Source organism: Lactuca sativa, chromosome 1 (genome assembly GCF_002870075.4).
Source record: "Lactuca sativa cultivar Salinas chromosome 1, Lsat_Salinas_v11, whole genome shotgun sequence".
Taxonomy (NCBI): domain Eukaryota; kingdom Viridiplantae; phylum Streptophyta; class Magnoliopsida; order Asterales; family Asteraceae; genus Lactuca; species Lactuca sativa.
In genome coordinates this window covers 22520341-22534700 of record NC_056623.2, presented here as the reverse complement: position 1 = coordinate 22534700, position 14360 = coordinate 22520341, and the positions used below count along the sequence as shown (strand labels likewise).

Sequence of the window (14360 nt, the reverse complement as noted above, 5' to 3'; positions counted from 1 at the left end):
ACAGTGCCAAGCGACTGGCACAACGACTCATTGACCATGGAGTCAAAACCCCTGCAACCACAACAACCCTAGCCACCCCGGAACCCTCCAAACCCGTTGACACCAAGCGGAAGTTATGGGACGAAAAGAAGAAGCAGCAAGCTGCCAAAAAGCAGTAAGCTGCCAAAAATCAGCAAATTGTGGCAGTGCATGCCGCGGTAACCCCTACTGCTGCTACTGCTCCGGGGAAGCAGTATGCTGGAAGTTTGCCTAAGTGCAACAAATGCAACTTCCACCACAAAGGCCCCTGCCGTGAAATGCAGTGCTCTAACTGCAACAGGAAAGGACACACCGTCCGTTTCTATAAGTTCCCGGCACAACCGATCACCCAAGTCCCTGGCTCTGGCGCGAGCCCGACCTGCTATGGATGTGGCGAAGCAGGCCACTTTAAGAGGGACTGCCCCAAAGCGAAGAATGCCGGAGGAGCAGGGAGGGTACTAGCTATAGGCCACGGGGAAGCAGTTGCTGACCCGACAGTGGTGACTGGTACGTTCCACCTCGATAACTCCTATGCATGCATTCTGTTCGATAGTGGAGCGGAGCGAAGCTTCGTAAACCATAAATTTACTCGCATGCTTAAACAACAACCACACACACTTAGGGAACAATTCACAGTAGAAATGGCTAATGGGAAAACTGAAAGTACGAATAACATATACTTAGGTTGTACCCTAACTCTAGATAATCATTCATTCCCAATCGACCTCATGCCGGGCTCAATAAAAAGCTTCGACGTTATTGATGGGTTATGGTCATAAGTCATCCTATGTGCTCATACAAACCCTAAAGCTTGGATCTAGGTTTCTCTATTGTACATACTTTGAATCCAAGACTATAAACCCTAATTCTAGCATATGGAAATCAATATTAACATATAATTAGGTTTAAGATATTACCTTGATTGTTATGTAGTAATAACAATCCAATTCCTCCTTGAATTGACCTTGGAAAGCTGAGAGTCACAAGTGTCACTCCTCTAATGGCTTACAAACACCATAAGCAAGTGGAGAAGGTATAAAGAGAGAGGAGGGAGGTTAGAATTCGTCCTTAGGACCTCTTGGGAAGGGTTAGACGAATTCCTAAGCCCTAGGGGGTTTATATAGGTGTAAAGATTAAGGTTTTAGTCCTTATCCTTATCTAGTTGCTTGTCCACCAAGCAACCATAAGATAAGTCTTAGAAACCCTTATCCTAGTCGAATTCTAAGGGATTTACACCTCAAATTCGTTCACCATATATATAAGATAATCCTTACCTTATTTTGTAACTATCACATAATTACAATTCAACCCCTCTAGTTTAATTAATTACACTTGATCACAAAATTAATTCTTAATTAATTATTGACCAATATTAATTAAACAAATATGATTTCTCCTTTAATATATTATTCTTATAACACATTAATAAATCATAATAACATCTCTCTCTTTATTTATTTCTCCAATCAAGTTGCTTAGGTGAAGGCAACCCAAAAGGACCATGCACCATCGGGTCAAGTACATACCAAAACAGTTATGGACTTAGACACTAATCCAACAGTTATCATCGACATGGATTGATTAAGCCTTCATCGCGTCGACATCATGTGCTACGAGAAAGCAGTCCGTCTAAACCTTCCGTCTAACGAAACTCTTATAGTCTACGGCGACAAACCTGGTGTGAGTCTTCGTATTATATCAAGTATTCAAGCACATAAATATCTGCGCAAAGAATACCACGCATTCCTTGCTCACGTCGTCGACACGAACCTCGAAACGAAAGAACTAAAGAACATCCCTGTAGTGAGCGACTCTCTCGACATTTTCCCAGAAGAGCTACCTGGATTACCTCCGCAACGACAGGTCAAGTTTAGAATCGACTTAGTCCCAGGAGCTACCCCATTAGCCGAGTCGCCCTACCGTTTAGCACCAGCTGAGATGCAGGAACTCTCAGGTCAACTTAACGAACTGCTCATCAAGGGCTTTATAAGACCAAGTTTCTCACCTTGGGGAGCACCGGTCTTGTTCGTTAAGAAGAAAGACGGATCATTCCGTATGTGTATCGACTACAGAGAACTCAACAAACCGACGGTAAAAAATCGTTACCCTCTGCCTCGCATAGACGATCTATTTGACCAACTGCAAGGGGCGAAATATTTTTCCAAAATTGATCTGAGATCCGGATATCACCAGTTACGAGTACTAGAGGAAGATGTGCCGAAGACAGCCTTCCGAACTCGTTACGGACACTACGAGTTCGTGGTGATGCCATTCGGATTGACCAATGCGCCCGCAGTCTTCATGGATCTGATGAATAGAGTATGCCGACCTTACATGGATCAGTTCGTCATCGTTTTCATTGATGACATCCTGATCTACTCCCGAAGTAAGGAAGAACATGGCGATCACCTGCGACAAGTTCTAGGGACATTACGAAAGGAGAAACTTTATGCGAAGTTCTAGAAATGTGAATTTTGGATCCGAAGAGTCGAATTCTTAGGACACGTGGTAAGCGAAGAGGGAATCCACGTGGACCCATCCAAAATTAAAGCCATTGAGAACTGGTCAGCACCGAAGACGCCTACAGAAATTCGTCAATTTCTAGGTCTCGCTGGCTACTACCGCAGATTCATACAGAACTTCTCCTGAATATCGAAACCTCTTACAACCCTGACCCAGAAAGGCGTGGCCTTTGACTGGGAAGAGAAACAAGAGAGAGTGTTCCAAACGCTCAAACGAGCCTTGTGCACCGTGCCAATACTATCCCTCCCCGAAGGGATAGAAGACTTCGTAGTCTATTGTGATGCATCGAATCAAGGGCTCGGGTGTGTTCTGATGCAGAGAGGTAAGGTCATCAGACTAGGAGCAGTGGTGTTTGCTCTGAAGATCTGGAGACATTACTTGTACGGAACGAAATACACTATCTTTACCGACCACAAGAGTTTACAACACATTTTCGATCAGAAGGAGCTCAACATAAGACAACGACGGTGGGTCGAGCTACTCAGTGACTACGAATGCGATGTCCGTTATCATCCGGGTAAAGCCAACGTAGTAGCAGACGCCCTAAGTCGGAAGGAATATTCTGGTCGCAAAGTCAAGTCATTATCAATAACCATCCATTCGCACTTGTCTAAGCAAATTCAGGCGGCTCAACTTGAAGCCATGAAACCTGAAAATGTGACGAGTGAATTCCTTAGAGGAATGGAGAAGAATTTAGAAGCCAAGGGTGACAGAGCCTTATATTTCATGAACCGGATCTGGACACCGAAACACGGTGGTTTCCGAGACTTGGTCATGACCGAGGCGCACAACACTCGGTATTCCGTCCATCCAGGTTCAGATAAGATGTATCTGGATCTTAAAAAGCTATACTGGTGGCCTAATATGAAAGCAGAGATTGCTACCTTCGTAAGTAAATGCCATACTTGCGCAAAGGTTAAGGTCGAGTACCAGAAGCCCTCTGGTTTACTGCAACAACCAAAGATTCTAGAATGGAAGTGGGAGCGGATCACTATGGATTTCATAACCAAGTTGCCCAAGACGACGGGTGGACTTGATACCATATGGGTCATCGTCGATAGATTGACCAAGTCTGCACACTTCCTGCCTATCAAAAAAACTGACAAGATGGAGAAACTTACGAGAACATACATTAGGGAAATCGTACGGCTACATGGTGTACCTATGTCCATTATCTCCGATAGAGATAGTAGGTTCACCTCAAGATTCTGGCAATCACTACAACATTCCCTAGGAACAAGGCTGGACATGAGCACAGCCTACCATCCACAGACCGACGGACAGAATGAGAGGACCATCCAAACACTGGAAGATATGTTGCGAGCCTGCGTGATTAATGGGCCTTGAGGGTTAGGTAATTAATGGGCCATCCAAAGTCAAGCCAATGAACTAGAATAATTTAATGGGCCTGGTGTAAGGCCCATGTAAGGGGCTTGGGCCTAATTTGGAAAATTGGGCCATAGATGGGCCATAGTTTGAGCCTTAATGATTATATGATGTTGGGCCTTAGAATGAGACCATGTATAGGACTAGGCCCAATTTGGAAAATTGGGCCATGTGTTGGGCTTTGATTCCTAATTGACTTTGGGCCTATGGATTTGGACCTTGGGCTTAAATAAGCCAAGCTAAGGGTAATGTAGTAATTACCCAAAGAATGTACTTATGGTTATGCATTGGGACCCAATTATTAATTGGGTGTTATTTTGGTGTTGACAGTTCGGGAATCTGTCAGCCAGCAGCTGGGGTCGAGTCTGCGGGACTTCAGCAAGTGTGGGATTGTGTCTTCGGGACTTCAACAATGTGAGGTGAGTTACCTTCCATTAGCGGTGGGTCTACGGCCATAATGACGGCCCACCAGTAGGAGTTGTATGTTATATGATTGTCTTTGTGATATCATCTAGGTTTGCTACTACTTGATATGTTATATGTGATAGTAGTAGAGTTCGGTTGTTAGGACCGAAGGGTAGGTTAAACACCCCAGATATGGCTGACAGTATGTGATGCTATGTTTATATGCTGGCATGATATGTTATGATATATGAGATAGTAGCTGAGTGTGGGCGAGGCCCGTATCTCCCAGCTAGCAGAGTGTGGGCGAGGCCTGTATCTCCTAGCTGTTCATTATATGATTATATATACTTGTATGTTATGGTTTAGTAGCTGAGTGTGGGCGAGGCCCGTATCTCAGAGATAGTGGAGTGTGGGCGAGGCCCGTATCTCCCAGCTAGCGGAGTGTGGGCGAGGCCCGTATCTCCCAGCTGCTCATTATATGATTGTATGGTATGTGGTATGATGAGGGAACTCACTAAGCTTTGTGCTTACGGTTTTCAGTTTTGGTTTCAGGTACTTCGTTTTCAATGGAAAGGAGTCGGCTCGATCGCAGTGCATCACACTATGTTTTCCGCACATGAGATCCTTTGGGATTACGCTCTGATATGGTTTTATGATACTATGTTTTGGATCACTGACACTTGGGTTTTGACATGAGACGTTATTATCAATGTTTTTATACTGATGGTTTTATGTAATGACATAATTAAAATGAAATTTTTGGCTTTGTGCTTTGTGGGACGTTACAAGTTGGTATCAGAGCCTTGGTTTGAGGGATTCGGACATACTCTCGGGTGTGTCTGAACTCAAACTAAGGGCTTGGTATGAAAATTTTCAAAAGAAAAACCATTTTTATAAAAGGAGTTTGAAAAGAATCTGAAAAGAGAAAAGAACTTTGAGAAGAACAAAGTGTGTGGTGCGTGCAATCAGCCGAGCTCAAGTAAGTTTTCCCCAAGATACACATACATGTTATGATATGTTATGTTACGATATGATTATGAGAACTGTATGCTAGATTAGAGCTAAGGATCTAGGAAGGATGCCTTATATGCCTATTGTATGTGCTTGTAGAATTGCATGCTAGTACTGACCAGTCAGTGATAGGATAGTCTATTTAGGTTATGCCTGATTGTATGAGCCTTTGAATTGCATGTACAGATTCCTGATTAGAGGATAGAACGATTTGAGTGGAATATGATGGTTAGAGTTCCATTGTCTGAATGCTACTTGCTTTGTGCTTTGTGGGACTTTTAGTAATGTGAGCTAACTATTAAGTGAATATGCTAAGTCACATGTAGCACAGGCTGGATAATCTCAGAGTGATAAATCTGACCCTATTGCGCAACTCTTGTCTGAGTCCAACCGTTCTAGGGATGGGTCTTTTACTCGAAGGATTATTTGATCTCTGTTGCATGTGGCTATATTCATGAGGTAGCTAGTTGACATTACTGGGAATCTTTCAGCAGCTGAGGACTGGGTGAGTTCGGGAACCTAGGGAAGCCTAGGATATATTTCAGTGAGTTAGCAGTGGGGTTCAGTGAGACTTGGGAGTACCAGTTTGAGGAAGTGACATGGAGGATTCGGGAGGATTGCTGAGGAAAGTATGGATAGGTGTGGAAGGTAGTATTGGGCCCGTACTACTGAAAGAACAGGATCCATACTCAAATCAGTGAGAGTCTTGGAGAATCTAAGAAACTTCAAGGAAGAGTGTGTGACCCAGTTTGGGGACAGAGGATGTTCCATTTGCTATAGCTTAGCCATTGGCAAGCGAGTTAGTGCGCGTGACAGGGTGTCAGACCCTGAAGGATATGATTTCCAAGAGTTGCAGATGCGGGATCGATTTGGGCGCACCTTGGAAAGAAAGGTGCGTGCCAGGTGCGTATAGTAGAGGGTTCCGGGAAGAGACCCGTGACTTCTGATCATCGGGTGAAAGGCCAGTAGGGCCTGAGTCAGTGCAGCGCATACGAGAAAGTGCACGAGGGAGTTGTCAATCCAAGGGTTTAGGCTGCTACAGGGTAGCAGGATTGGTCATATCAGCAGAAGGGGGTCACTATTCCTCCAGATGTTGCAGGTATGTCATCTTCTATGATATTAGGTGGATGTTTGGAATACGTACCGCTTTGGAATTGTGAGCGAGTTTGGATAAGCTAGACCTCGGGTCGGTTTTTCTTCTAGTGTTTGGGTTACCAAGGATCATATATGACATCCTGCATGTCGAAAGGTCCTTGATGAACCCAAAGAGGAGTGGGTTCCGCGCATACCGTTACCATTTCGGATCTTTGTCGGAATCTATGCGGGAGTATTATTTAGAGGATACTCGATCAGGGTTGGAGTGATTGTTCTCCAATGAAGTCAGCGTTCAGAGGTTGTATCATTGTTCAGGTATGGTCGGTAATTGTTTACAGATGAACTTTGTAGTTCAAGGCACTACCGTTGCTAGGACAGAACTGGTGATAGGAAGAGGGTAGTTTCAGTCACGGGTGTTAGATGCATAAGTGGTTGGTCGCTAGATGTTCAAGAGAATTGTGTTTTCGCATGGGTTGTGTTCGGTTAGAGTTTAGTGGTACTGCAAGATTGGGAGTGTGAACGAGGATTCGCCAGCTAGAGTGAAGATTAAGGTCTTTAATTACAGCATGTCGGATGGATTGAGGTGTCAGACTGGATCAGATTTCAAGAGTACTCATTGAGATTTGCGAGGATGGGAGATCTCAAGGTTTAATCGGCGATTAAGCACTCAATTAATAAAAGTGGATGCCTCAGAATTCCGGTTCTGGTGTTGATGGTCTAGAGAGGCCATAATTGAATGATGACAAGATCAAAGATTTGATCACTACTCAGGTGACTTTGGCAGTTAGAGAGGCGATTCTAGAGGTGTCCGGGTCTGTCAAGACCATGCTAATTGAGATGGTTGACAAACACTATTGATATATTCCAATTTATGCATCTTTTTTATTAGTTTTTTTATTAGCATTTTGCATCATATTTTATGCATTTGTGTGTATTAGTTTAAATAATGTCTAATTCATGTATTTCGTCAGAATTCCCGTCCTGCTCATGTTTTTATATCGTTTTCAAATTTTTTGAGTGGAGCAGTGTTTTGGAAGCAACTTGGATGCATATTTGGAGCTTAATGGAGCTAAAACAACTGAGAAAGTTGGAACCTGGGATAGATTTACTGAAATTCAAGAGTTCGTGTCCGAAAACCGAGTTTTAGGAAAATTTCGATCGTGTTTTTCCCTATATGATCGTGCTTTACCTTTGCAACTTTTCCAGGACGAAAACCAAGTTTCAGGACTTCAAAGACAAAACACGATCGGGTTTATCATATTTTGTTAGATATAGCAACATACCTCATTAATTGGGGAATTTGGAGATTGCGAACCAAAAATGCGATCGTGTTTGTCATAAACACGACCGTGTTTTTTGTTTGCTCCAGAAGTTTTTGACTTGCATATAAATACGACCTCTCTGATCAGTTTTAACCCTAGACATTCCCAAACAAAGAAAAACCCTTTTCATGCGTTTTTAAGCCAAATTCTGCACTTTTAGATTGATTTTGAAGATCTGAAGGTTGTGGATCATCTCATTAATCCTGCTAGATGATATCCATGTCGACGAATGTCTAAACTACGTGGATAAACCAATGGCGATTATTGATAGGAAGACGAAGGCCTTATGCAACAAGGTGGTGCCCTTGGTAAAGGTTTAGTGACAAGATTGGAAGGGGTCAAAGTGGACTTGGGTTTTGACCTAAATCAAACCCTAGCCTCGATTTTTGTCATTTTGAGCTTTTGTGGTATTTTTTATGGATCATTGAGGTCCCTTTGTGGTGATATGTTCCAGATCTAGTGTTTTATGGAATCCTTGATCTCATGCATGAGTTTTGAGTTCATTTCTTTCATTTTGACCTAACTTGGAAAAGATATGTATTGGACATGCATGTCTATAAATCAAAGATTTTTATATTGTATTTGAGTGTAAGAAAGGCCTCCTGGAAAGTATGGATGAATGGATTAAAGGATTAAGAGCTTAATCCATTTAGTTGGACAAAACATATATCACGACATGGTGGTTTGATCCCCACAAAGTGACGATATGTAGTCTTGCGATTGTTTTGTCACGAGGCTACCACAAACGTGACTTATGCTTGGCCACGACGTGGTGGTCACCTGAGGTTGACTTTGGCAGTTGAATTTGGACCAAAAGGGCTTTTATGCTATAAATTGAGAATGCGCATTTGATTGTTGTATATGTAGCTCATAGCACCAGTCTCTGTTTCGTGTGAGCCGTGTTGATTCTCTGCAAGGTGAGTTTCTCACTATACTTCGTACTGCAGTATGTGTCTTATATGTGTAGGATGTTAATATGCTATAGTGGTATGTTAGATGGGTAGATTTGTTAGGATTACATGTGTTTGCTGGTTATTGTTTGTTTGCATATGTCAACATATTGTGGTTGGGTTGAGACGGTCATGCTCTATGTCGTAGGCCAAGATACCCGAGCGGTCCAGTTGATATTGTAGGCCCAAGAGAGCGGTCTAACCTCGTGTTGTTGGCTCATGATAGCGGTCTAGGTGTACTGAGGGCTCATGTGTGTATGCATTTTATGTGTATTGTTGTGTGAGATATTTTGGTGATCTCACTAATCTTTAGTTTATAATTGTAGATTAAAATGTTTCAGTTACTTCAGAAGATTGGGGGAAGACAAAGGCTTGACTATACATATCATCTAGTGGTTGCCATGTCTTTGAGAAATGCTATGTTTTGATACTTTGATTTTATAATATGGTTGTGAAACAATATTTTGATGATATATGCTTTACAAAAAATGGTTATTCCCCTTTTGAAAATGCAAAAAATTTTACTATGGTTTTTAGGAAGTTATAAGATGAAATTGAATATCTTTTGTTGTTGGATCAGGTTTCGCGTGTATTGTCCACATGATATCGTTTATCATTGAATATTTTTGACTAGTCATTTTAACTTTGACAATAACCAAATCCATAATTTTGAAAGTCGTTGGATCATATCCATGATTTTGCAATTTTGTCTTAAATAAATGAAGATAAAGAAATTTCGTTTTGTTTGTTTACCGTCATACTTACAATCACCTAGCAAACCAAATGCTGTGGGATATATTAGAAAACTTAATTCAAAAAATCTAGGACTAAATTCTACAAAAACTAGTTCACATGTGGTTACATGCACCCAAATCAACATCAAAAATCAAAATCAGACATTAACCATGAAACTCGCCTTTCATTTTTCTTCAACTGTCTTCTTTTGACCTGACCATTCTTTAATTCTCTTGTCAGCCAATGACGCCTACAAAAAAACAAAAGGAACACGATACAAATAAATTAAGTTTGTTCGAATAGTTGAAGCTTGTTTAAATGATAAGCCAATAAATTACTAATAATAAATAATTGATGGCATGTAAATTACCTCTTTGTCCCAGTTGGTTCTGTAAGAAATTAAGAACAAGATCATAGTTTGTACCACAGTCCCACTCATCATTCCTACCCATATACCCTGTAACATCATCAATTGTTAATTTACTGATATATATATATATATATATATATATATATATATATATATATATATATATATATATATATATATATATATATATATATATATATATATTTATTTGAACTTTTAAAAGATCAAAACGATTTAGAATTACTAAAAATGTTTTTACCTTTATGCCCCATCCGGCTAGAAATCCCAGAGAAAGCCCCAAAGGTACGCCGAATATGTAGTAGCATGCAATATTTATATAAGCGATTACTGCTTGCCATCCTGCCCCGATTGCTACCCCTAAATTGTATCACAGTAAAATTATTTTAAGTATAAATAATTACAACCCAAAATTAAAAATGATTGAATCAAAGGATAACTATTCAAATGACCAGTATTGGATGATATTTTTTACTAAATTAACCATATTTTTTGGTTACATATGAACTTCTTGAAATATATAAAATAACATAAAATATAGTAGATGACATGTTGGATTATGAGTTTTTTGCTTTGAAATAAAAGTTTTAAAGTCGTTTTTTGTTATTCCTTGAATTAATATACTACATAAATACAAAAAAGATAAGAGTGATTGAAATTAATAAAACTTACCGGAAAGTGCTGGTTGAATATTATTAATGACAAGGCAAGCTGCTAATAATGGAGTGAGAGCATAAACCGCTTCTTGAACTTCCAGACTATCAGCAAAAATGGCAGGATACTGATGCCGGAAAATTACCAGAAGAATCGCCAGAAAAGAACCGAATATAAATGACGAAATTACCACCACCCCAATTGCGAATTTTGCAGCTCTTGGGTGCCCTGCCCCTAATTCATTTGATACCCTCACACTGCAACCATAATTTTTTTATTTTTTAATAATACATCTGTTTTTAGTAATTAATAAAAATATTAACTTAAGACTCACCTTACGGCTATGTTGAATCCGATTGCTATCATAATTGCCCATCCAACAATGTTTGTGCTGCAATAGTTATTGAAAATACATCATTATTACCAAATTGAGTGTTAATATTGATAAAAATAACAAAACCTAACGATGGATTTTTTTTTCTTTTTTTATAAATAACTTATAGTTGATCGGATAATGAAATAAAAAATTACTGCTGTTTACTAAAAAGACAATTAATAAATATATCATATCATGGTGATCCGTCTTGCACGCTATGATTAAAGTCATGTAATGATGACTACTTTTTTTGATACACTGTTAACGAAAGTCTCCGCGAAAGCACAAAACTAATTTAATAAGTAAAGTCACAAAAGCAAAGCTAATTAATATGTCGTTTCATAAGTTGTCCTTTACGAAATTTTCTACTCCTACCCATTTACTTATTCAAAACTGTAACCTCCGTTTTGCATGCATTCTCATGTGATGTCAAAATAAGAGATGCCGATGTTTTTAACCCATTCCGATAATTCCATACATTACGAATCTAACATCTCAATATATATATATATATATATATATATATATATATATATATATATATATATATATATATATATATATATATATATATACAGATCGGATCTAGTCAACAAGAGGCTGCTCTGAAGTATTTGAAATTTTTTATATTTGATAACCGCAATTCAGGCATTTATGGCGCCTGTGAATATTTTTCTAATACTTGTCATGATATTTAAATAATTATAGAATTGAATTAAATTAAAAATTATGTAATGAACAACAGTGGATGTTTGATATGTAATTATAAATGAAGTACCATGTGAAGAGAGTAGCTTTATCAAGATCAGAAGAGCTTCTAGTCAAGTGAATTGTGCCATTTCCAATTTTAATTTCCGGCTACTTGTTGAAAGTTGACTTTAATAATATATTGAGTTTTAATAACTACTAATCAGTAGTAGGTAAAAAAATAATTTCGCATCAAAAACTTATTGGAAATATAAAAAGATATAGTACTATTTACTTTGGGAATTCTTTTAAGCGTACAGTAACTTATAAAATAAAATGTAAAATGAATGATAAAATGTAAAATTATAAAGATACTAACCATACGGAGAGTGCATCAACTGCAATTTCTGCATTCTTTAAATATCCAGCAAAGAGTACTAATGCCATAAAATACCATGTTTCCAAGCTGCATCAAACATTTAAAACTCATCAAAAGTTAATATTATGATTTATGTTCAACTTTATAAATATCAACTTTTACTTTTATTAAATAAAAATACATGAAAAATTGATAAGTTCAAAAGACTTGTTGTAGTCTAGAAACTTTCGGTTTAATAAAGTTAAATTTTTGTATAGGTGACTTTTATCTAGAGACTTATCGAATAATACCTAACATATTCGACAAAACCTCTATAGCTTCTATTCTAAAGTTTAAACTATTGTAAAAAACAATCATCAAAACGAATTTGAATACCCTATATATATATATATATATATATATATATATATATATATATATATATATATATATATATATATATATATATATATATATATATATATATATATATATATATATATATATATATATATATATATATGAACCCTATTTTAATTATTTATTTGTAACAAAAAATAGAACTATATTATAAATTTTAACCAAATTTAAAGATTTTTTTAGATATCATTATCTTTTATTTAGATGGTTAAACATAATTATATGATATCCAGAAGTTTCAAAAACTTAACAATTGAAAATATTCAATGAAATAAATTTTAAATCGATTGACAATAATCGTTATTTTAAATAATATAAGTGTTTCTGTTAGTATTTTATGTATGCTCATACAATAATATAAGATATATTATTATTATATATCATAATTAATAGACCCATTTCTATTGAGTACTTATTTATGTATGCTCCCTATGACAATCGTTGTCTAAAGGATTTAAATAGGATGCATTTTAGTAAAATATCTGATACGCTCAAATATTCACCACACATATCAATAAAAAATAAATTTAAAAAACGTAAAGAAACAAACAACGATTCAATTTTGTTGTCTTACCACAGCATGATAGCTGACGCGAAGGATAGCTTCACAAAGCTCCATAGATTATTGAAGGCAGCGAAGCTAAATCCTGACCATGCTTCACCACACGAGCCTGTGAATATATACACCATCTGAGCCACCACGATGAACCACCACGACGCATTCAGCACCATAGCTCCGCCGAACAACCCCCACCCCAACTTCAACATGAAAAGCCAGCTAAAAAAGGTATGCAGCACCAACGCCGTTCCCGTTATGTAAGCCAACACCATTATCCTACTCTGAGCTTGAAGAAACTTGGCCATCGGAAAGTTTAAAGCGTAAGCAAACAGCTGCGGAATCATCCATAACGCCATCCTCCCCGCCGCGTGAGCTATTTCTTCCTTTTGTCCGATCAATAGAAGCACCGGAGTCGCGAAGATGTATAGGGACAGCATAAGGAAAGCGGCGGTGATGAGAATAATCCACGATCTCTGCATATATACTCCCATCATGTTAATCTGACCTGCTCCATACGCTTGCCCACACAGCGTCTCCAACGCGCTGCCCATTCCAAGCTGCGGATTAATGATTTCATAACAAATTAATACAAACACATCGATTAACGTCTAATTTGTTAATTTGGGAAAAAAAATTTGATTTCAAAACCCTTAAGATGGAGTAAAGTACGAACCATGATCCCCAAAGAGAAGCCAGCAATGACTGAGTTTTCGACGGAGAAAGCTGCGAGATCAAGAGTTCCAACATGACCGGCGAACGTTTGCGTGACAGCACCGAGAGAGTATCGGCAGACAGCGGTGAAGATGGCGGGGCCGGCGAGGCACCACATCCTCTTCGATTCGATTCCAAATTGTCTAACGAACTCCTTTACTCCGGTTACCGGAGGACTATCTTCGACACCGGTGCGGAAGTGGGCGTTCGTTGAGACATTTTTAGAGGTAAGAAGCGGTGCATCTGCGTCGCTTTCCATTGAAATTGTTCGCACACTTTGACTACTCTACTGTTGAGTAGCGTGTGAGAGGAAGGAAAGAATCGAGTTCTATAGACTAAGTGCTGTAGGTATCAGATCCAGTGATGAACATGAACTGATGATATATATATATATATATATATATATATATATATATATATATATATATATATATATATATATATATATATATATATATCGAGAGGGAGAGATGAACGGAGAGCCACCTACCCTCCCAATGATCGTCGAGTTGGTAAAATGGGTGTGTGTAGTAAAATGTAAATCCCAATTCCTGCGATTTAGCATAGATATCAAAATGATTTCGTACTTCTCAAATAAAGATAATATTTAATTTTTTCTTATTTTATAGAGCGGCAGATAATATTTGAACGACCACCAATAAAATCGTCAAACATGTGCTCCTATACAGATAATAATATTTAACGATAATTAGAAATTAAAATTACATTTGAGTCTTTTAATAAACTAATTTAATCAAACTT

At 38.3% G+C, this 14360-nt stretch overlaps 1 protein-coding gene across 1 annotated transcript; it reads right to left on the bottom strand.

Moving 5' to 3' along the window:
• Positions 1-9403: 9403 nt before the first annotated feature.
• On the bottom strand, positions 9404-13975 carry LOC111876269 (protein DETOXIFICATION 29). The gene is made up of 8 exons (XM_023872822.3): positions 13561-13975; positions 12903-13444; positions 11930-12016; positions 10822-10878; positions 10506-10744; positions 10075-10193; positions 9816-9902; positions 9404-9695 (listed from the first exon to the last, which is right to left on the bottom strand). The coding sequence occupies exons 1-8, from the start codon at positions 13855-13857 to the stop codon at positions 9630-9632; spliced, it is 1494 nt and encodes a 497-aa protein (XP_023728590.1). The 5' UTR covers positions 13858-13975; the 3' UTR covers positions 9404-9629.
• Between the last annotated feature and the right edge of the window lie 385 nt (positions 13976-14360).